The sequence below is a fragment of the Alosa alosa genome, chromosome 8 (assembly GCF_017589495.1).
Source record: "Alosa alosa isolate M-15738 ecotype Scorff River chromosome 8, AALO_Geno_1.1, whole genome shotgun sequence".
Taxonomy (NCBI): Eukaryota; Metazoa; Chordata; class Actinopteri; order Clupeiformes; family Clupeidae; genus Alosa; species Alosa alosa.
Genome location: NC_063196.1, coordinates 17778955 through 17803803, shown reverse-complemented (window position 1 = coordinate 17803803; position 24849 = coordinate 17778955). Strand labels below are relative to the sequence as shown.

The 24849-nt window shown below is 39.2% G+C and overlaps 1 protein-coding gene across 1 annotated transcript in view; it reads right to left on the bottom strand.

Annotated features, from left to right (window-relative positions):
• Positions 1 to 24849, bottom strand: part of LOC125299360 (probable serine/threonine-protein kinase kinX) — a 39661-nt gene that overhangs the window by 3161 nt on the left and 11651 nt on the right. The window contains exons 4-26 of the mRNA XM_048250603.1: positions 24614 to 24703; positions 20039 to 20080; positions 15953 to 15979; positions 14801 to 14842; positions 14623 to 14670; positions 14303 to 14359; positions 13240 to 13281; positions 13064 to 13099; positions 12304 to 12357; positions 10971 to 11018; positions 9941 to 10012; positions 9594 to 9629; positions 9354 to 9401; positions 9227 to 9262; positions 9084 to 9128; positions 8302 to 8349; positions 7808 to 7846; positions 7050 to 7094; positions 6883 to 6918; positions 6504 to 6536; positions 4566 to 4601; positions 2422 to 2466; positions 1667 to 1696 (exon numbers count right to left, since the gene is read on the bottom strand). Of these exons, the coding sequence (XP_048106560.1) occupies positions 1667 to 1696; positions 2422 to 2466; positions 4566 to 4601; positions 6504 to 6536; positions 6883 to 6918; positions 7050 to 7094; positions 7808 to 7846; positions 8302 to 8349; positions 9084 to 9128; positions 9227 to 9262; positions 9354 to 9401; positions 9594 to 9629; positions 9941 to 10012; positions 10971 to 11018; positions 12304 to 12357; positions 13064 to 13099; positions 13240 to 13281; positions 14303 to 14359; positions 14623 to 14670; positions 14801 to 14842; positions 15953 to 15979; positions 20039 to 20080; positions 24614 to 24703 (1035 nt within the window). The remainder of the gene's footprint in view (positions 1 to 1666; positions 1697 to 2421; positions 2467 to 4565; positions 4602 to 6503; positions 6537 to 6882; positions 6919 to 7049; positions 7095 to 7807; positions 7847 to 8301; positions 8350 to 9083; positions 9129 to 9226; positions 9263 to 9353; positions 9402 to 9593; positions 9630 to 9940; positions 10013 to 10970; positions 11019 to 12303; positions 12358 to 13063; positions 13100 to 13239; positions 13282 to 14302; positions 14360 to 14622; positions 14671 to 14800; positions 14843 to 15952; positions 15980 to 20038; positions 20081 to 24613; positions 24704 to 24849) is intronic.

The window sequence follows — 24849 nt, the reverse complement described above, 5'->3', positions numbered from 1 at the left end:
TGTTTTCTGTCTCACCCATCAGTCACATCAGGGAGAGTTTGCTAATCCCCTGGGTATGGAGGGGGGGGGGGGTAGGTGGTGGGGGAGGGGGACATGAATTTCAATGAAACAGGTGACCTTCAAAGGATTCTTTGATGGATGGAGACCAAAAAACAGTCTGGTAACAGTCCAGCCATTTCACTGTGACATTACGTAAAAGCATGTATGGGGAGTATTAGAGATGCATGTAGTTTGGTGGGTTGGCAAATAATATTAAAAAAGGAATGTACAGTCCTAAATACTTATGCTATTATGTTATTATGTTATTTCAGTCTGCAGCATCTGTGCGTACAAATGCAGAACATCCAGGCAGTGGGGCTATCTCGCTGCTTACAGAAACACAACAGAGACTTTTAATCATTGGAGATTAAAGCCATTTGTCCCCTAAGAGCCGTGGCAATACAAGCCAGGACTAGCACTGGCAGTTCAACTCACAGCACTCATGTTGTTATCAAAGCTATAGCGTGGAGGTTAGGCCATCAGGGAGACAGCAGAGTCAGTCTCGGCAAACAAAAACGCTTAATAGCGTGCAAGGCGTGGTGTTGCACGACATGATTTTTTTAATGTTTTTTTTTTTTTTTTGTAAATCCTAATGCAGCTGTGACCTGTGAGGGTAGGCAAACAGGATGGGGGTGAGGAGGAAGTAGAATGAGGTGGGGTGGGACTAAAGCTATTATTAAAAAGGAGATACTGTCACTCCACTGGTTTACTCAGTGTCAATCATGCGCAATCATGTGTTAGCTGTCCCTCCACAGCCCTTCTGGAACTCTTCAGTAATAAGAACTGAAGTTCTGGAACACTTCAGTAATACCAGTACAGTCTGCAATGGGCTTGGTGATTATATATGTCTAAATGCATGAGGAATTAGCAGTGGCTTCAGAGCAGCAAGCTAACCTAGTTGAAAGGATGTTTGGCAATTACAGAGCTGTTAATTGAGTTTATTAACCAGTGGAGTGATGAAGGTACCTGCGTGAACTGCGAGAGCCCTTTGTCCGCTTGTCTAGAAATGGCATATTTATTACAACTTTGGTCAGGCTTTTAACGACATCTACAGTCATAACACAAAAATATATCTCCTCTAGACATCTGCACAATGTACGGTTACAACAGTGTTTTATAAGCTAATAATAAAGATCAAGTTAATGCACTCTTAGACAAGGGTTGGAATTAAAACGTCAATGAATGATACTAAGGAATGTGAATTATTGCCTCTGTGCATTATTAAAAATTATTATATACACTTATGTATAATAACACTCTAATAACACTACTTTCTTATCATAATGATAACATATTAATATTTATTTTTCAGTTTCTGAAACCCTACTCATTTATACTAATTATACACATAAGAATGTAAGACAATGGTTTGCGTTTACAATTTACATTTGTTTTTGTTTTTTACAATATTGGGAGTACAGTATGAATATTCTCATGAATAAAGCAGAACACCACAAAGCTTGACGTTTGAACACAGGTTAATGGGTGCGTGTTTAACAAGAGCTCAACACATCAATCAGACAGCCATCGCCACAGCATTTAATCAGCCAGACCATCAGCATCCTGTTCCCCCTCCCCCATTCACAACTCATCACTGTGACAGACAGCAAATTATTATGCTACTCACTCGCAGGGGCAGACACATTGACGTCTTTTTCTAAAAAAAATAAAAAAAATAAAAAATAAAAGAAGAAGTAGGGTGTTCACACATGTGCATCAAGTGGGCATGTTATTTTGCCCCAAAATGGAGGACTGCACACAGTACAAGGACAGTGAGGGCACTAGTCAGAGTGGTGCTTGTAATCATGTAATGGCATGATGATAAAGTATCCCCATAGTACAGCCAAATATACAGTGCGTACACACCACAGAAGGATAATGATTTCACAACAGCTACTGCCTTTTCAGACTCATAACCAGATATATGAGTAATGCACGCTGACTTATGGCCTACTCATAACCAGACATAGAGGTAATGCATTTCCCTCTCTTTTTTAAGTGATGGGTTTTGGGATTATGAACACACACATTCCACAGTATGCCAATGTAAGAGTGCAATTATATTTTACTGTATGATTGCTAAACCTATGGAACTGTAAAAATGAAACTGCAGGGCGGTGGTAGTGTAGTGGCTAAGGAGCTGAGTTAGCATGCAGTAGCCTGAAAAGTTGTGAGTTCACTTCCCGGCTTCCACCGCTGTGCCCTTGAGAAAGACACTTAAGTTGCTCCGGGGACAATGTAACCCCTTGTAATATAATATGTAAGTCACTTTGGACAACAGTGTCTTCTAAATGAATAAATGTAAATGTAAAAACCGTGCACACAATGGGCAAGGGGAACTTTTCAAGAGGCACATTTCGGGACGCCTTTATGAGGTCTTACCTGATGCCTCCTTAGCCTCTGTCTTTGCCTCTGTGTCAGATTTACCTGTTGGAGAGAGGGTGAGACACATAACAGGTCTGTCACATCACCTGGAGCCTGCAATATGCTTTCTGTCTCGCCTGTCGTCACATTAACGCACCCTGACACCTCTGTGATTGCACTTTCACTGTGCCCAGGAGACTCTGCTAATCAGGTTAGAGAAATGAGTGATTTCATTTTCCACGTGTTGTGAATACTTTGGAGGGCATGGGTTCTTGCACATTAATGCGAGAGAGAGAGAGAGAGAGAGAGAGAGAGAGAGAATCTCAGGATTACATATCTGAAATTGATTCACCCCTGTCTGAGGGTAGCGAAATTCCACATGGCCTTTATTTAAAAGTTGCGTTACTTGACAGATCCAATTTCCCTTTGTCATTCGCTGGCAAGACATTAATGAGAAAGAGATGACAATGTTTTTCAGTTATCTAATCATCACCGCAATATAATGCTAGTTATGAGCTAAAATAGGGAAAATTTTCATTAAATCCTTCTAAGAACTTTTAGGCCATCAGTACAAAGGTGTTTCTCTCACTACAATGCATGCGACGGGAATAAAGAAGTCAGTAGCGATAGATAAATAAATGAAGCAATGTGCACACTATTGGATCCATTATCACATCTCATTTGTGTCTCGTTTGTTCCGACAAGTGGCCAGTGCAGCATTAGCATCCGTGATGAATGGTGGTCATTTAGTCGACCTCTTCTGGCAGGCTCCAGGCTCTTTCTTAGCAAAGTGTTTTTTCTTCTGCGCTAAAAATGGCACCAATAGAGTACAAAGGAGAGCCCCGACGTTAACACTCCCATTCAAGAGCCTCTTCAAGGCCGTGCTAAGTTGGCTGTGGTTGTGTGTGCGTGTGTGTGTGTGTGTGTGCGTGTGTGTGTGTGTGTGTGTGTGTGTGTGTGTGTTGTGTGTGTGTGTGTGTGTGTGTATGTATGTGTGTGTGTGTGTGTGTGTGTGTGTGTTTATGTGTGTGTGTGTGTGTGTGTGTGTGTGTGTGTGTGTGTGTGTGTGTGTGTGTGAATGGCCAAACAGACCTATGTGTCCGCACCATTTGAGGAAACAGACACCGCTTGCCCTGTTAGGTTGTCTCGGCTGTCTGGACTTTTACAAGGTGTGAGCGAGGCAACGGAGGGTGAAATGTCCAGTTCTTGATTTTGTGTCAGTCCGTCAGTTGCTTGTCATTTCCACTCACCACGGTTACCGTTCGACCAGTGTGAGGTATGAACCACACAGATAGACCGATCTACAAGAAAATGCCCTTTGGCCCCTGTTTGATCCCCCTATACACACTATCCCATTATAAAAGTAACTGCAGGCAAAGACTGATCAAATATGAAAGCCAAACACCAACAAATGACTAAGTGCTCTGCCAGAGCCTTATTGACTGATCGTACTCCTCGTCCAGGGGTCATTAATTAAATTGAGCCATTTGTTTTAGGAATATTGATTACATGTCAGTCCCCGCCCACCCTATTGATATAAACACATTACACACAGCCAATACAGGGTTGCCAGGTTTCCCTCTTCCTCTTCCTCCCTCTCTCTCTCTCCCTCTTTCTCTCCCTTTTTCTCCCACTCCACTAGCTCACTTCATTATCTGCAAGCTCCTTCTGCTAGCCTTTGTGATGGTGCATTGGGAAATGGTGCCTGGCATCTTATCAAAAAGCGGGCCACCTTACTTTGTCAGAGAGGACATAGAGACAATTAGATCACCACTGGATGGGTGGCTCTCCCCGTCTTCTGACTAAATGCACAAAACTTTGATGAAGATTGTCATGCTATTTTTAGTCAACAAGAACAGATAGAGTCAGCCTTCTAAAAGTCCTTAAAGATGGCACTAAGTTAACACAATCAAAGGGCTTCTATAGCACCTGTCCCGTTCAGTTGGGATCGTTAATTGCAACTGACACATCACAGCGTACGGTACACGGACTACTGCGTCGACCGCCGCCATACACTATGCATTGATCTTACTGTGTCGGGTACTGCACGAGCAGCTGTCGGACAAGTCCGTAATGTATTCTCCTCATTGTCCTCAGCGACGCACGCAGTGTAAAATGTCAGCGTGATAAAATGGAAATAGCGGCCGAGTGTAATCACTCACTCTCAGCGGTGGGCTGCTCCTCCTTCACTTTGTCTTCTTCGTGGTTGTAGACATGGAGGGGAGAGCGAGAGGGAGAGAGATACAGAGTGAGAGAGAGAGAGAGAGAGAGAGAGAGAGAGAGAGAGAGAGAAAGACTGGTTACAGGCAGGCATCTATAATTGGGCAATGAAAACTGACTTTAACAATTGGCATAGAGTAATAAAGTAGTCGCCTATCCCCGCTCCTGTGGTGTTGTAAGAATAGCACAAAACTTGCACTATCCACCACAAGAGTGAAATAAGCTTCTTATAAACATGTCATATCTTAACATTAGCCACCATCACAGTAGACATCCAATGACATGACAGTATCAATACCATTATTGGTCATATAATACCATTATTGGTAATTTTCCTCACAGTTCTCTGTCCCCCACCATAATATCCTATATCACACTGTCACAGTATAAGGCCCATGTGTAGCATAACATAAATGTGATCATAATGCTGATGTGTTCTATACGGGGAAGGGCAGTTCAGTAAGCAAACAGAAGCAAGGGCTATAACGGCCGGCCACCAGCGTTGCTCTCTACAGCCAGAAATCCTCTGAGGTGGCGTGTCAGCACAACCACGCACGGAACCAGACGTTACTTCACCAGGCAATTTCCATGGCAACACGCTGGTCATTTCCAGAAGCTCCTTACCATCCAGGAAAGCAGACGCAGCTGAAACACTGAGCCCTATGACACAGCCAGTATATAATGCATCTGAACAGAGCAGCCATGAGCACCGCGTCTGTGTGTATGTTCTAGAAACTAGTCAGCAGGATTTTTTAGACCTCAGAGAGAGGGAGGCAAGATAACCATCACCTTTATTCTTAACCAGGAAACCTTAGCTTTCTAACATGCCTCTCACCTTAAGTATGTCCACCCTACATTCATTAACGCTGTTGCTTTGACAAGACACCGTAGTTTCCTACTTTCTCAGGTTATGACGTCACAGTATGGAACATGACTAAATGGCAGGCTTGTCTCTGCGGCTGTTGCCACGGTAATGTGTGGGTAGATAGCAGACATAATGGTGGAGTCAAACGCAACAAAGGAGCAAAGGACAATTCAACAGGGGGCACTGCAAAATCTGCGTGTCTGTGTGTGTGTGTGTGTGTGTGTGTGTGTGTGTGTGTGTGTGTGTGTGTGTGTGTGTGTGTGTGTGTGTATGAACAGAGAGAAAGAAAGAAAAAAAGAGAGAGATAGAGAACAGAGAGAAAGAAAAAAAGAAAGAAAGAAAGATAAAAAAGTAAATGTCTATGTTGACTCTATCCTTCAAGCAATACCCTACAGTGTTTGCTGATGTTGACCCCTCACTCTGCATCCTCTGGCACCTTTGTACTCTCCGAGTGCCAAAGACGCACAGAGGACAAAAACAGCGCTGTTCTTTCGCAAACGGCCGCCAGGTCCATGATGTCCTACTGAGGTATGACACACACCACCCCGAAACGCTCACACGGTCTCCGTGTGCTAAAGTACGGAGCAAAATGGCCCTCTGTCTCTGATGAAGTGCTAAGCAGTATATAGGACATGGCTAGAGGGTTTTGTCGTGAGCTTCTTCACAGCTGACCCTGATACAGCCCTCCATATTCACAGAGTGCCATCTCCTTGATAATGACTCGCCCAGACATTTTTTTATTAGCCCCTGCCGAAGAGTCTATATCATTCGTGCGCACGCGTGTGTGTGTGTGTGTGTGTGTGTGTGTGTGTGTGTGTGTGTGTGTGTGTGTGTGTGTGTTTGTGTGTGTGTGTGTGTGTGTGTGTCAGGGTGGGTCTCAAGGTGCTTAACCACTTTGGGTGTGTATGTATGGGAATGTGTGTTACGTAAGCTTTTTTCACGCGTGTGTTACGTAAGCTTTTTTCCCATGAGACATGAGGGAATGAGGGGAGCGAGTGTTGCGAGTCACACTGACCTTTTTTGTCCACAGATTTGACTTTTGGTTTGGCTGTGAGGGGGACACAAAAAGAGCGTAAGTCACAATGTGTTGTTTTCCTGGCTGTAACCTATTGTGGTGCTCTGTTTGTGTAAATCATGACAGAGCTAGGAAAGGACAATAAAAGTGTACCTTATTATTGCTCAATGGACTTTTTACAGTGCATGCAACATAAACAAGCACACTAACAAATAGGCATCACATCATATGCAGTATACTGTATGGTCATGAACTTATTCATGTATTTCATCCACCCATCCAACCATCTGTTCATCTATCTATCCATCCATCCATCCATCCATCCATCCATCCATCCATAATGATACAGAAGCATTTGCCAGGAAGCAGCATCTGATACCTGGCTCCTTTGTTTTGGCCTCCTTCACACCAACTCCTGGAATAAAGAGCACATTAAAATGAGGTGAGCCCAGTTGTCATTGATATGCTGGAGTCCAGAGGGAACTAGCGGCCTGCAGAATCCAGCCTAACTGGACATGGGTAAATGAGAAAGACCAGCATTCTCACCTCTCTGCGCTGGAAACAGACCAAGCTTCTCTTTGGGAGCAGCTTCTGAAACAGGAAATGGGAATTAAAGTCAGGCATGTGAGATGCATTAAAACATATCTCCATTCCATCCAAAGAAGCCCTAATTTACAATATAAATGTACCTATTCACACAGTAAATTATATATTATATAATATTGTTATGTATGGTTGCAGTGTAGTGTACCTTACTTATCTACTCATGCATACCATATGTACACATGTCTTTTTGTCTGTCTATACATATAGCTCTGGAAAAAAAATATGATGATCTATCTCATATATAGAATAGATACAGCTCTGGAAAAGATTAAGAGACCACTGCACATTTTTCTAATGTCATCCCACAGTTGCTGAGTTGGATGACATCAGAGTTGACGGTCATATTCCAAATTATGAGACCACTGCAAATTTTAATAATATGACCGTCAACTCATTCATATTTCACTCAGCAACCGTAGGATGACATCAGAAAAGTGTGCAGTTCGTCTCTTAATCTTTTCCAGAGCTGTATCTATTCTATATACAGTATGAGAGAGATAATCATAAGGAGGGACAGCAAGTGAGCAAGAAAGATGGACAGACAGATGAATCATTATGTATTCCATGCTGTATGATCACTGGGTATGAACTGGGAGCAAGTCTTTGCTCTGTGAGATTTTGTGAGGTTAAGACAGAAGACAGGAGCCTTAAAAGGGGTTTAAGAGAGGAAAGACAGGAGTGTTCTGGAGGTTTAATACCTTCTTTCTTCACTGGCTTCTTTTTGGCAGGCGCAGGCTCTGAGGGGGGGCCAGAGGGTGAAGCAGCAGGAGAAATCAAGACCAAATTTGAGTCACTGAGATGTAGGCTACATTTGCATTACAAGACAAAAAAGCTGAATGAAATAAAATAACAAAAAAACAAAAACCTTTGTAACTTTTGTAACCTTTGTTTTGTAACCTTTGTAACCTTTGTAACCTTTTGTAACCTTTGTAACCTTTGTAAAAAAAGTTTGTACATGTTTGGCATGACATAACATGCTCTGACAGCATATGGCAGACAGCATTAGGAAATTGGTGACATAACTTTTGTGACCACAGCAATGAAATCTTTGCCCTTGTGAGTTATGCTCCTGAATGTTGAATAAAGCCTGAGATCTCTGAGTCTCTGCTCCCGACTGCGCTATCATAATTGTGTAACACTGCGAAATCTCCACGAGTCAGCACAAATACCCATTTTAATTATTATACACCACCTTTTTTAACAGCTGCAGACTTGGCCTTGTCTTTGGACACCTCGGGTGCTGCAAGAACAGAGAGATGAAGGCAATTACATGCCAGAATTTCTTACCAGCAACTGAGACTTCCTTTTTACCACTGCCTTTGTGTATCACTATCAGGATCTTTCAATCCAACAGGAGAGCTGTCCATTATACTTTTCCTCAGAGCCTGTTGGAGCCCTACATGTTACTACTAATAAGACCGGAGAACCTCGTTACTGGAAACCTTCAATATCCAGCGGTCTCTGAAGCATCTGTTTACATTTTATGTGACTATATAATTTGCATTCATTCATTTATTCATTTCTGCATTTATTTAGCAGGTGCTTTTATCCACAGAATGGAACAGAACAGGATGGGCTTCCTGTTTACCAGGGCTCAGTGGGAATCACACCCATGACCTTGTGTTGTTAGCTCAATGTCGCAGTTAGCCAAGCTACAGGAATTTCACAAGAACCAGGTGTGTGATTAGGTAGCAACTGAATATAAAGGTTGGCCCGTGGGGGAATGGTACAGTAAGCTCAACCTACACTCTATAGATCAAAGGAGAACTCACACAAACGGCATGTTAATACACAACACTACAAGCATATAAATGGACTTGCACATGTGCTATGTTTTTTTGCTAAACAGAAAGCACCAGATTGTTAAGAGGTTCTTCTGTTGACACTGTTCAGACATACACACTAACACACCAAATATATATTTTTTTCCACACCTTGCTTAGATGTGTTAGATATATTAGTTACCCATTTTACCTCTTTTAGCAACTTTCTTAGTTATCCCTTTGGCCTCCACAGTTTCTGCAGTGGTGAAAAAATGTAGGGAAAAATTGAGCTCCCTACTATTTTTCAAGTGCATCTACACACTCATGGTAGCATGACTAGACAGCAAAAATTACCTTTCTTTTTGGCCTTCTCTTTCAGGTCTTCTAGCTCTGAGATGAGGAAAAACATTACCAATAACAACACTGTTGTGAAAATGGGATTTTAAAAATTTGTTTTTACTGTATATCTGCTTTGGCTTACTGCTCCTAACAATGCAAACTTCGTCCACATCCCCCTTGGCTGCAGGCTCTGAGAAATGTCAAATTGGCAGTATTAGACAATGTCTAATATGATTTATTAATGCTGAACATATGCCGCTGAGAATAACGAGGATGTCACGGTTCAGGTGAATTTGCATGTTAACAAGTGACACTTTAACCTTATTTCCGAGCAGGAGACGTATCATGCATTAAAGTGATCGCTATGCAGTGCAGTATTTACCTTTCTTCTCTTCTGTCTTCTCTTTTTCAGCTGCTTCTGATCGGGAAGAAGCAATTGTGAAATGACAGTGAAGCTAATTATCACAAAAATGCATTCTGTTCTGTTGGAGCTCAGTGCAGAGTACATTGTGCAATCAGAGGAAATGAACGTGCGCCTTTTTTTTTTGCAGCTTGCTTTTGTTCATTCACAAATCGTCATGTTTTTATCCAACTTACATAGTTAATGATTGTTCAACGAACATCAGAAATGTCCTGTCACTACCTATTTAAATGTTGATGTTCCACAAGAAATAGGGCCTGATCAGTTTAAACTGATGGGGCTGAATGAAATACTAATGAAGGAACTACCTGGTTCGGCAGGAGCCGGATGTACTGGTGGAGCAGTTGGATACACTGTCGTTAGAACTGGAACCTGGGGAACTGACAAAGAACATGACATGTATTTTTATTACTTTAATACATTGTCATCTTTTCAGAAAATTATTTAAAGGCACATCTTGAGGGGGTCAAGCAGCAAAGCAAAGTAGCCGAAGACATGGCTGTCTTTGCCCCTGCTTTCGTGGATAGAATCTGAATCAGGGTCATGCAAATTCATCCATCCATCATCTGTTTTTTCCTACTTTCCCAGGTTATGTAAAATGCAGGCCGAGTGGTCAAAGTGAGATAAAATCCCAGACTAATTGCACATCAGAGGCAGCGTCCACGCCTCGCCCCCAAAATGAAGAAGAAGTTCAGCAATGAATAATTAAGTGATCAAATGCACACTCTGATCCAGACTCTTATCAACCCAAGCAGGGGAAAAAGTGACCTCTAAGCGATACATCAGGAGGGAGAGATCAAAAAGCAGAGAAAAATAAATCTAGGTCTCATACTTTCTTTAGAGGGAAGAGTGCATCTGAAAAATAATGGCTGTAGCTCCAATTTACCCCTTGAATGCAGAGGGGGCAAAAAAGCTTAAAGGAGAAGTCAATATTCCTCAACCGAGGGTCTATTTTTAGATGATATCATGTTCACATTTTCGTTACAGACAAAAATCCAGACTAGTTATCATCTAATCTAAACTAGTCTACATTTTTGTTTGGGATCAAAAGGACATTGTTTTTGTCTCAAACGAAAATGTATAACATCTTTTTTTATCATATAAAAATAGACCCTAGGTTGAAGAAAACAAACTTCTCCTTTAACATGGGCTGTTTCCCAGTGCGTGAAGACATGGTAGCACAGGGCACACTGTGAGAGTGAGAGTGTTAAGCTGTGAGTCAGTTTGCTTGGATCTATACAGGGACAAAGCAGCAGTAGCCTGTTGTCTAGTATTGTGAATACAAGTGATTAAGGACCCCACTTCAACTGTGTGTGATTTCACACTCATATGAAATACCTGGGCCCACTTCCGGTGGTTTTGGATTGTCTGTGACTATATGATGCACTGCAAGATAAATGATAGTCACGGTGTGTTAACCTTGTGTGAACAAAAGTGAGACTAGTGAAATTTACAAAAAGGTGCAGTCAGTGATTGCGCAGGAAGCAGGAAGCAGTCAGTGATTGCGCAGGAAGTCGCGTTTGTTTATGTTTATATTTATATTTGTTAGAGCCATAGATAAGATTTCATATTTGTTTATTTGTGTATGAGTATTTTTGTAATTTATGTATCATTTCATGAAAGAAAGCATAATCTCAGTCTAAGTTAATAGTAATTTAAGAATTGAGACTTTTATTTTGATAGCATGTGTAAAGACGCATTTTGGGCTTGAAGAGTGGTAGATGAGAGATGGATGGATTGGGGAGCACGGATGCACACAGTTTTTTGACCGTGCTTGTCGTGTTGAGAGCTTACTGAAGGAACTGCAATAGGAAGAAACTTTTTATTATTGTTTATGTAAATTGAAATAGACATTTTCTTAGATAAAGATTTTTTGTTGAAAACACGGTTTTTGCACGCATCCATTACTTTCCAGAGTGCTTTCCTAATTCCTGAATGACACAGATACTGGATCTGCTGCTATAACAATATTTACATTTTTTAGCAGACACTTTTGTCCAAAACAAAGTACATTATATTTTAACCGAGGACTAAATGAAACACACCAATAGGTCACCCCTCCCTTCACTATTTCTGAGAAACTCCACGCAGGGTCTCGTTTTTGTTTGGGGGACAGGCTAAAGGAATGGGCTGCTAGCAGTCATGAGGAGATGATTGCTGAATGTGACAAAAATTATGTTATGGGCTTGAAAACGCCCACGATCGCTGACTGCACCTTCAATTTATTACATTCATCTAAACAATACAAACATGGGTCAGCTGGGTGGTGGTAGCGTAGTGGCTAAGGAGCTGGGCTAGCATGCAGTAGCCTGACATGTTGTGGGTTCAATTCCCAGCGTCCACCGCTGTGCCCTTGAGCAAGGCACTTAACCCTGAGTTGCTCTAGGGACAATGGCCCTTATAATATGACTGACATGTAAGTTACTTTGAATAAAAGAAACTGCTAAATTAATAAATATAGTTGAAGCCTGAATAATCACATAACAGCTGTATACTGTATTTAGGAACTAATGTATATTCCTAGGCAACAGCATTGGGGTTTAAACTATTTTAGTGTTTGTCCTATATATAATACTTCAAAGCAAACCCCAGAAGCACCCCATCCACCCATGGTTGGCTGTGCTGGTTAAATAGAGTACTCCTAAAATAGATGACCAGTTGTTATACTCACCATACCAGCCTGGAGGCGAGGGGCAGTAGACTGGTGTTGGTCGGCATGGAGCACCTGTCAATCACATAGATTTGTCAGGCATTTTGCCCCCATCATGAACTCAATGTTACTAACAAGGTTAACATTTAATTTAATTCAGTTTTAGTTCGCCCATCGGAGTATTTGATTTACAGTGTTGATTATAAGCATGTTTGGTTTGGTAGCTGGCCATGGTCCTGAAATGCCTATTGTGAAGATTGTCTGTGAGCGATGTACACTGACACCTCCGATGAAAAAGGGGTGAGGTTAGCACTAAGCTAAAAGTAAAAAGAAGGGTGATGGGGAGTTGGTGGGATATTCTGCTATGCTGGAGTGTGTGGCATGATGGACAGAAAAGAAGGGTTTAAATCTCCAAAAAAGTGGAAGTAGAGTAAGCGGCAGTTGACATTTCTATGAGCTCAGGTCTGAACTTAGGTCAGAAAACATCATTCAAAGCATTATTACCTTTTGACTCCAAGAGGAGGTTACCTCAACTGCTGCAACAGATCCAATACATTCACATTGATTCTGCTGCTCAAGAGTTACACTCTCCTTGTGGATGCCTGACAGACAGCTCACTCAGTCATGCTGAACATGCTGTGTTTTCAGCAGAAATTCTATACTTAATGTCTCATGGCTGGCCTCTGTTAATGAGTTTACCACAGTAGTAATCTCATGTACAGTACTTCAAAGTATTATTCCTTGAATAACATTTTTTGAGCCTCCCTGGTAAAAGTTGTACCTTCAGTCGGAGACAGAGCCACTTCTTCAGTTTTCTCTGTGGAGGTGAAAAGTGAAGAAAAAACATGTATATTGAGAAGAAATTTCAAAGCGGGTAGTGTAGCACTCTGCAGTCAAACTGCATGCTAGACAGTAATTCTGAAGGATTCAGACAGAAAGAAGAGACGCTACACATACCGTCCTTGGAGGGTACCACAACTTCTTTCTTGGGCTTGGATTCTGTGGAATAGTTTCTCACCATGAATTTGTGTTCTATTTTGGTTTCAGAGAACCTGCTCCCTCACACCTCCCTCACATCTTCCATGTAATAAAGTATCACTCTACCCAGAACTGATGATTCAGAGGTCAAAGGTTGTGATTGTTTTACTCATAACACAGAAATACTGGCAGTCAGGTATAGACTATATGTGGATTCTGAGGACTTATTCCAACTTAGAACTTTCTGAGGCAATATCACATTAACATTTTTGAGCAACTTTGACTAATAATTTGACTAATAATTTGAATAATAATTTCTCATCATTATTGCTATAGTAACATTGCACTTATAATAATCACAGCCATATCAATCAAATATAAATCACTACAAGTTAAGATGATGCTTTATCGTGAAAAAAGTTAACTGTAACTATCCAGCAATATCAGTGAGTGTAAATGTTGATGTTTTAGCAAGCTTTACTCTTATAATGGTCATATAATTGTAACTAATTCTCAATGTTTTTCTTGTATATCTCAACAGAAAATAGAACATTAAATTCACATTTATTATGTCAGATTCACAAGCTTGAGTTCCACATTTGCCTTATTGACAACAGAAAAGTGGGTTTGGCATAAGCTCCTTGTGTGTTGTTATTTCTGAAAAAATAAAGGATTTCCGTAATCTGGATTTTCTTCACATGATTCACACTTAATTGTGGCGATGTACAGATTCTTATGGCTGTCTTGAATAACCTAAGTCTTTGATATGTTGGTGAAATGTCTGAATAGAGATTAAATTAGAATTTCAATGTGCAATCAGTAAAATTGTGATTAAGGACAAAATGTGAGGGATCTTTCAGCCACTTTAAACGCCAAGGTGGTGTTTATTTTGCTTATTAATATGCCCCAATTAAAATCAATGTGTTATTGATCAGTGGATCTAAAGGTTAAGGTTCTTGGAAATGCTGGTTTGCTTGCTGTAAGGCAGTGAATTAGAACTACTTTGTCTGGTTAGGGGAAATAAAAAGGTTTTGTGTAATACCATCTTTGAAGTCGTCCCTTTGTGGATTAAGTGTTACATTCTTTAGAACCTCAATCACTGAAAAGAAACATCATATTTTGGGACTTTTATAACAAAATTCCTTTGCAGCTTTACAGCTTCTTTAATACAACACTGTAATATAAACTAAGAGACAATTTGGTCATGGTATCAGAGCATTTTGGATTGCTCTCTCACTTCACAAAAGTTATTAAAACCTAGGGAAGTCCCACAGAGAGAAATAACTCAGAAATGACAAATAATCAGCAAAGCTCAACAATTCAACACAAGCACAATAGAAACAAACCTAAGACCCAACATACCTTTCTTTTTATGTTTCTTCTGGTCTGCCTTTTTGGGAGCATCAGCATCTAAGAATAGGAACAAGGTAACTTATCAACTTTGATGATAACATCAAACATCTTATGAGTCTTGTTAAAGTTGACTTTGCATGTGTTTTGTTTACATATTAAGGTAGAAATGCAGTCAGAGAGAGAGTACCTTTCTTTATGGATATGCTGGCTTTCTTTGGAACGTCTGTTTCTACAACAAAACAATGTATGACTGTGATGCTTTTGAAGTATTAGTATCTAGCGTGAGCCTTGCCAATTTAACTGACTACTGAAAGCTGAGGCACTGAAGCTTAAACAAAATTCACAGATCCTCTTAATATCAAAATGAGTGTGGGTATATTTTTTAAAACATTTACTTCAGTCATATAAAAATACAGATTTGTTTTTTGTCAGATTGAACTTGTAGTATTAGTATCTAGTATGAGCCTAGATGTTCTGACTACTGAAAGCTGAAGCATTAAAGCTTAAACAAAATTCACAGATCCTCTTAATATCAAAATGAGTGTGGGTATCTTTCAAAAAATGTAACTTAAGTCATTTAAAAATACACAGTTAGGATTTTGTTTTTGTCAGATTGAACCTGTATGACTTCCATGGGAATAAAATGTCCACCATTTACATTAGCAATCAACATAAGAGGGTTGTGAAGTCCAAGCCAGTGTGATCTTAGTGAGGCTGCAGTGTGTGGCTAAAGGTTGACACTTTGGCGCTAGGCAATGCGATAAGACTGTGAGAGCAGAGTTGTTGCATTGTCATGAAAGAAACATTATCAACATGATCGTCATGATAATCCAACAGCTACAGTTTCCTGTTATCCCACATTCTGGTGATATCCAACTGTGATTAAATGTCAATGGTTAACCCATTCCATCTCCCAGTGATTTCAACAGGAAATCAAAAATACTCACTTATTCCTCATAACAATAAATAAATAAAAACGGAGCCTTGATTAGGTGTGGATGATGAGTGTGGGGCTCCATACAGAAGTGGTACCACAGCATGATATGATTATTACGTACAACAATAAATATTAAAAATGTAAAAATCCAAGTTGATAAACACATCCAGTATCAACAGTGGCGTGGCAGCAAAGCACGCACACACCGCTGCAAAAGTGAGAATGTCCCTCCCCTCCCCTGGGAACATTCTGCGTGTGAGAGAGAGTGGCTTAGGGTGAGGGCGGGGGTGAATGCTGGGTGATCTCACACAACAAGCAGCGGTTAATTTCAGACTTTAAGCCTTGGCTCAACTACACGGCTTTAAGCCTGAGGCCAACCATAAACAGAGCTGGAGAACATACTCTTTTTGCCAGAGGGAACCTTGGGGGCTGTGAATAAGACAATGTGTAGTTAAATACAGGCAGAATAACCGGAGAATTAAAGTGAAAGTGAAATGAATTAGAGCAGATTGAAGACAATAAACCCTGAAGCGAATAAACAAACAGACATTAATCCACGGCTGGTTGTCATCTTTTTCTTTTGTCAAGTCTTTGTTGCAGCTTACATTTAACCAGCAGGGTGCAGTATTGCATGATGCAAATAAGCATTGTCAGTCATTCAGTGACTACTTAAACTAGCAACACTCAAAAGCTTACAGTGCTCGCTGAGTCTTTATATTTGAAGGTTGAAAATGTCCTGAACTGTCATGGATGATTAATTAATTGCATACTTATTAGGAGAATGCATTTTGATGGGGTTCTGAACCACTAACAGAACGACTATCGTTTATCTTATCTTAACAGTGACTTATTGGGCTTTGATAGCTTTCCTCATTAAAGCTTGTTGCCATTTACAACTACTTGGCAAAGGCTGTACAATCTATACTATATAAGTATCAAAGCGAAGCTACTGGTAACTGAAGGCAGAAACACATAAGCTATCATACCCTTCTTATCAACTGACTTCTTTAACTTTCCTTTTTGGCTGTAATATAAGCATGATGTACTACATCAATCATTTGATTGATATTAATAATAGCAAATATATCTGTATGCTTGATGCACCACCTATTTGATCTGCACCTGAAAACTGAAATATTGTCATTTATCACATCCAATAGACTTTCTTTCCTAATGCCGACATTTTCTAACATTGCCCATAATGATACTTTACAGATAAACATGACATGCCAATGCAAAACTAGTCTAATTGTTGGCAAAAACACATCATACCATTTTTATCATCTGACTTTGTCATCTTTTCCTCCTTTTTGACTGTAAAAGGAAAATGCACAAAGTCAAACAATTGACACTAACTACAATTTTACCACACTTTGTGTTGTCCAAGAATCTAATCTGTTGCAAAGTCAGCGCTTGATTTGTTTTGATTGGGGTGAAATATGGTAGCTCACTTTTGACCAATATTTTAACAAACTGTTATTTTAAGAGTGTGCACATGCTTAATGCACCTCCAAATTGATCTTCACCATAAAACTGAACTATTGTAATGCACCTCATCTAATATCCACCACTATCCTTATCAAACATTGGACATAGTGATAAGCATGCTGCGTATCAAGTTATATGGCAAAGCTCAACTAGTCTAATTTATAGCAAAAGCAACTTCATACCCTTCTTATCATCTGTCTTTTTCATTTTTTCCTCCTTTTTGGCTGTAAAAGAATGATGCACAAAGTAATTTAATACAAATCATGTTTTTTTCTGATATTAGTCTGATTTAGCATGTTTTAATGTGCACCAAAGCCAGCAAATAGTGTGACATGACATGTTGTAAACAATATATTGTAAGCACTTTACATAAACGCCAAAGCTCTATTAGGAGAATGCATTTTGATAAGGGGTTCTGAACCACTAACAGAACAACTATCATTTATCTTATCTTAACAGTGACTTATTGGGCTTTGATATCTTTCCTCATTAAAGCTTGTTGCCATTTACAACTACTTGGCAAAGAGTGTGCAATCTATACTATAAGTATCAAAGCGAAGCTACTGGTAACTGAAGGCAGAAACACATAAGCTATCATACCCTTCTTATCAACTGACATCTTTAACTTTCCTTTTTGGCTGTAATATAAGCATGATGTACTACATCAATCATTTGATTGATATTAATAATAGCAAATATATCTGTATGCTTGATGCACCACCTATTTGATCTGCACCTGAAAACTGAAATATTGTCATTTATCACATCCAATAGATTTTCTTTCCTAATGCCGACATTTTCTAACATTGCCCATAATGATACTTTAGAGATAAAAATTACATGGCAATGCAAAACTAGTCTAATTGTTGGCAAAAGCACATCATACCCTTTTTATCATCTGACTTTGTCATCTTTTCCTCCTTTTTGACTGTAAAAGGAAAATGTACAAAGTCAAACAATTGACACTAACTACACTTTTACCACACTTTGTGTTGTCCAAGAATCTAATCTGTTGCAAAGTCAGCGCTTGATTTGTTTTGATTGGGGTGAAATATGGTAGCTCATGACCAATATTTTAACAAACTGTTATTTTAAGAGTGTGCACATGCTTAATGCACCTCCAAATTGATCTTCACCATAAAACTGAACTATTGTAATGCACCTCATCTAATATCCACCACTATCCTTATCAAACATTGGACATAGTGATAAGCATGCTGCGTATCAAGTTATATGGCAAAGCTCAACTAGTCTAATTTATAGCAAAAGCAACTTCATACCCTTCTTATCATCTGTCTTTTTCATTTTTTCCTCCTTTTTGGCTGTAAAAGAATGATGCACAAAGTCATTTAATACAAATCATGTTTTTTTATGATATTAGTCTGATTTAGCATGTTTTAATGTGCACCAAAGCCAGCAAATAGTGTGACATGACATGTTGTAAACAATATATTGTAAGCACTTTACATAAACGCCAAAGCTCTATTAGGAGAATGCATTTTGATAAGGGGTTCTGAACCACTAACAGAACAACTATCATTTATCTTATCTTAACAGTGACTTATTGGGCTTTGATATCTTTCCTCATTAAAGCTTGTTGCCATTTACAACTACTTGGCAAAGAGTGTGCAATCTATACTATAAGTATCAAAGCGAAGCTACTGGTAACTGAAGGCAGAAACACATAAGCTATCATACCCTTCTTATCAACTGACATCTTTAACTTTCCTTTTTGGCTGTAATATAAGCATGATGTACTACATCAATCATTTGATTGATATTAATAATAGCAAATATATCTGTATGCTTGATGCACCACCTATTTGATCTGCACCTGAAAACTGAAATATTGTCATTTATCACATCCAATAGATTTTCTTTCCTAATGCCGACATTTTCTAACATTGCCCATAATGATACTTTAGAGATAAAAATTACATGGCAATGCAAAACTAGTCTAATTGTTGGCAAAAACACATCATACCATTTTTTATCATCTGACTTTGTCATCTTTTCCTCCTTTTTGACTGTAAAGGAAAATGCACAAAGTCAAACAATTGACACTAACTACAATTTTACCACACTTTGTGTTGTCCAAGAATCTAATCTGTTGCAAAGTCAGTAGCTTGATTTGTTTTTGATTGGGGTGAAATATGGTAGCTCACTTTTGACCAATATTTTAACAAACTGTTATTTTAAGAGTGTGCACATGCTTAATGCACCTCCAAATTGATCTTCACCATAAAACTGAACTATTGTAATGCACCTCATCTAATATCCACCACTATCCTTATCAAACATTGGACATAGTGATAAGCATGCTGCGTATCAAGTTATATGGCAAAGCTCAACTAGTCTAATTTATAGCAAAAGCAACTTCATACCCTTCTTATCATCTGTCTTTTTCATTTTTTCCTCCTTTTTGGCTGTAAAAGAATGATGCACAAAGTAATTTAATACAAATCATGTTTTTTTCTGATATTAGTCTGATTTAGCATGTTTTAATGTGCACCAAAGCCAGCAAATAGTGTGACATGACATGTTGTAAACAATATATTGTAAGCACTTTACATAAACGCCAAAGCTCTATTTCTAATTGAAGGCAGGAGCACATGGAGCTATCATACCCTTCTTATCATCTGACTTCTTCAACTTTTCCTCCTTTTTGGCTGTAATAAAAGCATGATGTACTATATCAATCATTTGATGCTAAATTGACTTTCATCATGCCTTTCATCATACCAACTAGGCCAAAAGCACTATCATACCCTTCATATCATCGGCCTTTTTAATCTTTTCTTCTTTTTTGGCTGTAAAAGAATGATGCACAATGTCATTTCATTTTCCTGATATTAGTCTGATTTAGCATTTTCTAATGTACACCAAAGCCAGCAAATAATGTGACATTATATAGGTTTCAACAATATATTGTAAGCACATTACATATTAAAAACGCCAAAGCTCTAATGTTGAAGGCAGAAGCACATGGAGCTATCATACCATTTTTATCATCTGACTTCTTCAACTTTTCCTCCTTTTTGGCTGTAAAAGAATGATGCACAAAGTCATTTCATACCAATTAGCTTCTTCCTAATATTAGTCCGATTTAGCATTTTCTAATGTGCACCGAAGCCAGCAAATAATGTGACATGACATAGGTTGTAAGCAATATACTGTAAGCAAATTGCATATTAAAAAGGCAGGAGCACATGGAGCTATCATACCCTTTTTATCATCAGAGCTCTTCATCTTTTCCTCCTTTTTGGCTGTAATATACAGTAAGCATGGTGTACTATATCAATCATTTGATTCTAACATGACTTTTATCATACCTTGTGCTGTCAGCAAAGTCAGCATTTGATGTGTCATGATAGGGTGGAATATAGTAGCTGACTTTTGATTAGTTTAGTAATGACAATTATTATAGTTACAGTTATTACAGTTATTTTATGTGCTTATGCTTGATGGATCTTCAATGTGATCCTCATCTTAAGAACTATTTAGTTCCAGTATCACATCTAATAGATTGCTTTCTCTCCTCGTGGTATGTCACTGACGTTTGAACACATTGGACGTAATGATATAAGCATATTGCAAAGCTTAATTAGTTTACTTGAAGGCAGAAGTGCGTGGAACTATCATACCAGTTTTTTCATCTGTATGTTTCATTTTTTCCTCCTTTTTGGCTGTAACAAAATGATGATGCAGTCAAACATTTTATACTTATCACTCTCCAAACACTTCCTGTGTTCCTTCAAATTTAAGGATGTTTTGAAAAATGTATGAATACAGATGATTCCTCAATGAAAAAAAGATTTGAAACAAACATTTACAGAATTCCCCTCAATGTGATTTTAGAGGAGTGGCAATGTACCTTCTTTAGTAGCTTTTCTCTTTTCAAGATGGCCTAGGGACATGTACAAACATTAGACGTACTGCAGATGCTAACGTAATACATTAAACTGTATATCTCAACAGTCTCAACTGTATATCTGTACAAATATGAAAGTCATGTGAATCTATTTGATGACACTTTCATGTGCAATGTAAAGAAGGATGAAATCATATGGAAGGCAAAACAATTCCATACCATCTCTGTCTTTATCATCTTTCTTGGCAATCTTTTCCTCTTTCTTTGCTGTAGTAATGTAAGACCAATACATTACATATTGTTTTGAAGTGACTGGATATCTAACTTTAGACAATAGCCAACTGCTTCTCTTATCTGTTTATCTGTGTATTTATTGGATTGAGTAAATTCTATTTCAACCCGATATTTAAAATCATATAGTGAAATACCTGGTGGCTTTTTCACTTTCTCGGCCTTAAGTTTTTCAGGTCCGGCTGTAAGGTAGAAGTAAGCAATGGTTCAGCATGCACTACACTATCAGATCAGCAACTCAAAATAGGTGCATTGCACTTGCATTTTCTTGGCCACAAGATGGTGGCTTTGAGTCTAAAAAATACATTCAACACACAACAGTTAAGAGCTTCCTTCAGAGTGCTCCGTTAACATTCGAAATGGACACCAAATGAAGCGTAAATCACAACATAAGCTTAGATAGCTCAGACAGTTCTCCTCTCAACATGGCATATTTCTACCAACAATAGCATATTCCCTCTATTCGCTTTTCAGCTAATGCAACATTTTGATGTGCTGTCATGGGCCAGTACAAACAGCTTGCAGGGCAGACCTCATTCCGTTAGTGAAAGCTCATTTAATTACACTTGGTCCCTGCGTGACTCATCTCTCTGTGTCCACACTCGTATGCCGGGCCAGCAGGCTCAGCTCTCCACAGACTGCTAAGAACGGAAGAGTCGTGGGTGATCTAGCGTTTAATATCCTCGTTCGAGCGTTCTGTCTGATTTGGACTTCACCTTATTTTCACCCGTGCTTAATTTGTATACATGGTCCATCTGTGGAGGTTAATATGCTAAACAGGCTTTGCTTTGTGATATTATAGCAGCATGCATGCACTTCATCTCAGCAACAGAGTATACCTTCAGTCTCCTTAGGCTTAGCCTTAGATTTGGGTTTATCTGTACAGAAGTAAACAAAATGAAACAAACAAAAAAAAAAACAGAAATGTAATGCATGCCAAATTACAATTCATGACACTGGCTCCATTGGAAAAGATTGTTATGGATTTGTAGTGGTCTCTCGCACACAGATCCATCTATTCAAGTTGTCATGTACTGCTTGATAGCTCAATGTTTTGGGAGGTGGCACAGGGGGATAGGGCTATCAGGACAAGGCTGGGGCGTGGGTCATTATAATGGATGTCGCGGTGTCGAGTTGTACACCTTATGCTCTCATTGGTGGTCGTTTGGGACCTCTGGAGAGAAATGCTTTTTTGCCGATCAATAGCAATAAATGTACACACGCACACGGACAGAAAGTCCGAGAATCTCATCTACCATAGCCCTCACATCAGTCAATCAGCCAACCAACATCAAATGCAAACGCAGAGAGGCCTCTTGTTTTCATTTTCTGGGTGTCAATTCCAGATCATTTGATAAAAGACCCCTCAGGTAATGCTGAGACAAGTCACGTGCACATGAAGGTAAACACTAAATGATATGCATCTGAATTCTATCTAATCACATTGGTGGGTGTCTGTGTAAGATTGAATTGAGGATATTGAAATGATCATTTTATTGAACAAATAATGTGCACTTATGATGAAAGGCTTTGGCAGGCTCCACATCCGATAGTCATAAATCAGGTGGTTATTGCTGGAATTAATTTCAAAAGTGCTGGCCGTAACTCACAGGCCACAAATATGACAGCTTTATTAGAAATGTGAATTGCTTGAATTTGTTAGAATTAATGTGTCATCGTCTGATTGTGCACTTCCCCATCTTGGGGATGGGATTCATAGCAACAACAAACCATCCCAGCTAATAATACCACAACACCGGATCTGGAAAGAGGAAAAACTAGGTCTCTTCATGCTGTATCAGTGTAAAAATTATAATGAAAATTGTAGTATAGTGTTCTTCATAATCATAACAATGTTCACTTGTATTTGAAATGCTTACCAAGCAAGTCCACCTTCAGAATTTACAAAGACACTGTGAAGTTTTTAAATTTGAAGCTATTCCACCAATAGATGTTTCACACTCAATAGAATGCATAGAAGGTAAACCTCAGATAGACATAAAATATATACAGTCTTGTACTGATGAAAAATTAACTGAAAATTCACTTTTATCTTTTGACCCCTAACAAAAAATGTTCATATCACCCCACTGCTGAAAGATGGAGATAGACACTCAAGGAATTCTAAATCTTAACTGAATAACTTGAGCCATGGCTTGATTTCACTGGCCTTTAAAGTTTGTATCATGATATTATGAATAGGACTATCAAAAAAGGCTTTCCAAATACTCCCTAAAAGATGCAGACATTTACATAACCATTCAAGAGCCTTTTTATATTCAAAGCGCTGCTAATGTAATGACCCTGCCAGATCTCCCTTGGCCCCATCCACCTTGCGCCTGTGTGTCTCCCTCTCCAACGCTGTCTGCAGCAGGTGCAGGTGTGTGTTGGTGATAGACTCCTGGTTAGCATGGGGATAAGAGGCTTGCTCTTCCTATGCAGACTGTGCTCTCCTCCTGTCCTGACATTGCGGTTTTCTGATTGCCTTAGGGCCCACTGGCAAAGACATTGCGCTTCTAGTACGCTCAAGACATAGAACAATGTTCTAAACTTTGGCGTCAACGCATGTCAGATGCAGCCATCTGCTCCGTTAAAAGTAATGGAGTTCTAAACTTTTGCATCACTTGGCACACGTCAGACATCGCCAGTGGAAGTTGGCCTTTACATTACCTACACACTGTCTGGCATTACACTGTTGCTTTATCTTTCACTACACTGACGTTCCTTACATTCTTTAGTATATAATAAGGCTACTTATAATATAATGTGCAGTCAGTGTGTGGCCTCCATGTTTTCATGTTTGAGCTGGCATGTGTTAGAGTAAAGAAGTGGGATTACTATGTTATCCTGATTTTTTAAAAATCTGAAGTGAAATACAAAGGAAATGCTACAGCTTCACTCCAGAGGTGACAAGTCATGTCTCCATTTTTCCATGTCTCCCTCTTTAAAGAGTTTAGAGACCTTCTGTACACACCTGACAGGCCCAGGAAGAGCATCATCACCTCTAATAGGGCCGTTGTCTCACTTTTAGCTCACTTTCATTAAATGTTTTGCTAAGAGTATTATGAATTACCCTAGTCTTACATTGTGATTTATCTCTACACTTATTTCACTAGGGTAGAAATGATGTCACAGCTACTGCCAAATCCAAAGACCATGTCAGACTACAACGCCCCCACCCGGCCTGCCTGGCTTTCAATGGGCATAATTGATATAATTAATAATTAGATAATTGAGAAGACACCCTGCCTTTCGAGTTATTTATGGAGTTGTCACTCAGGTTGTCATGGTAACACTTATTGTTTAAAAGGAACCACAAAATGACAAAATAAAAAAGGAAAGTCAAACAACCGTCTACACAAGGCATGCCCTATGACGTTACCTAGCCTACAGTACAAAAGGCATGACATTACCTGTTTTTTCTGCCTTTGATTTCTTCACTGGAGCTTCAGGCTCTTCTGGTTGTTCTTTGACTTCCTTCACAGGCTTTGGCGCCGGCTCCTCTGATAAAAGTGAGAGAAGCGCATTAATTAATGAGACAATCAGACATCACATATGACAAAAAAACATTAGCTTTGAGAAGGAGAGAGCTACTTTCTTTTCTACTTTCAACTACTTTCCTTGGTTTATATTCAAGATCTTTCGGGTT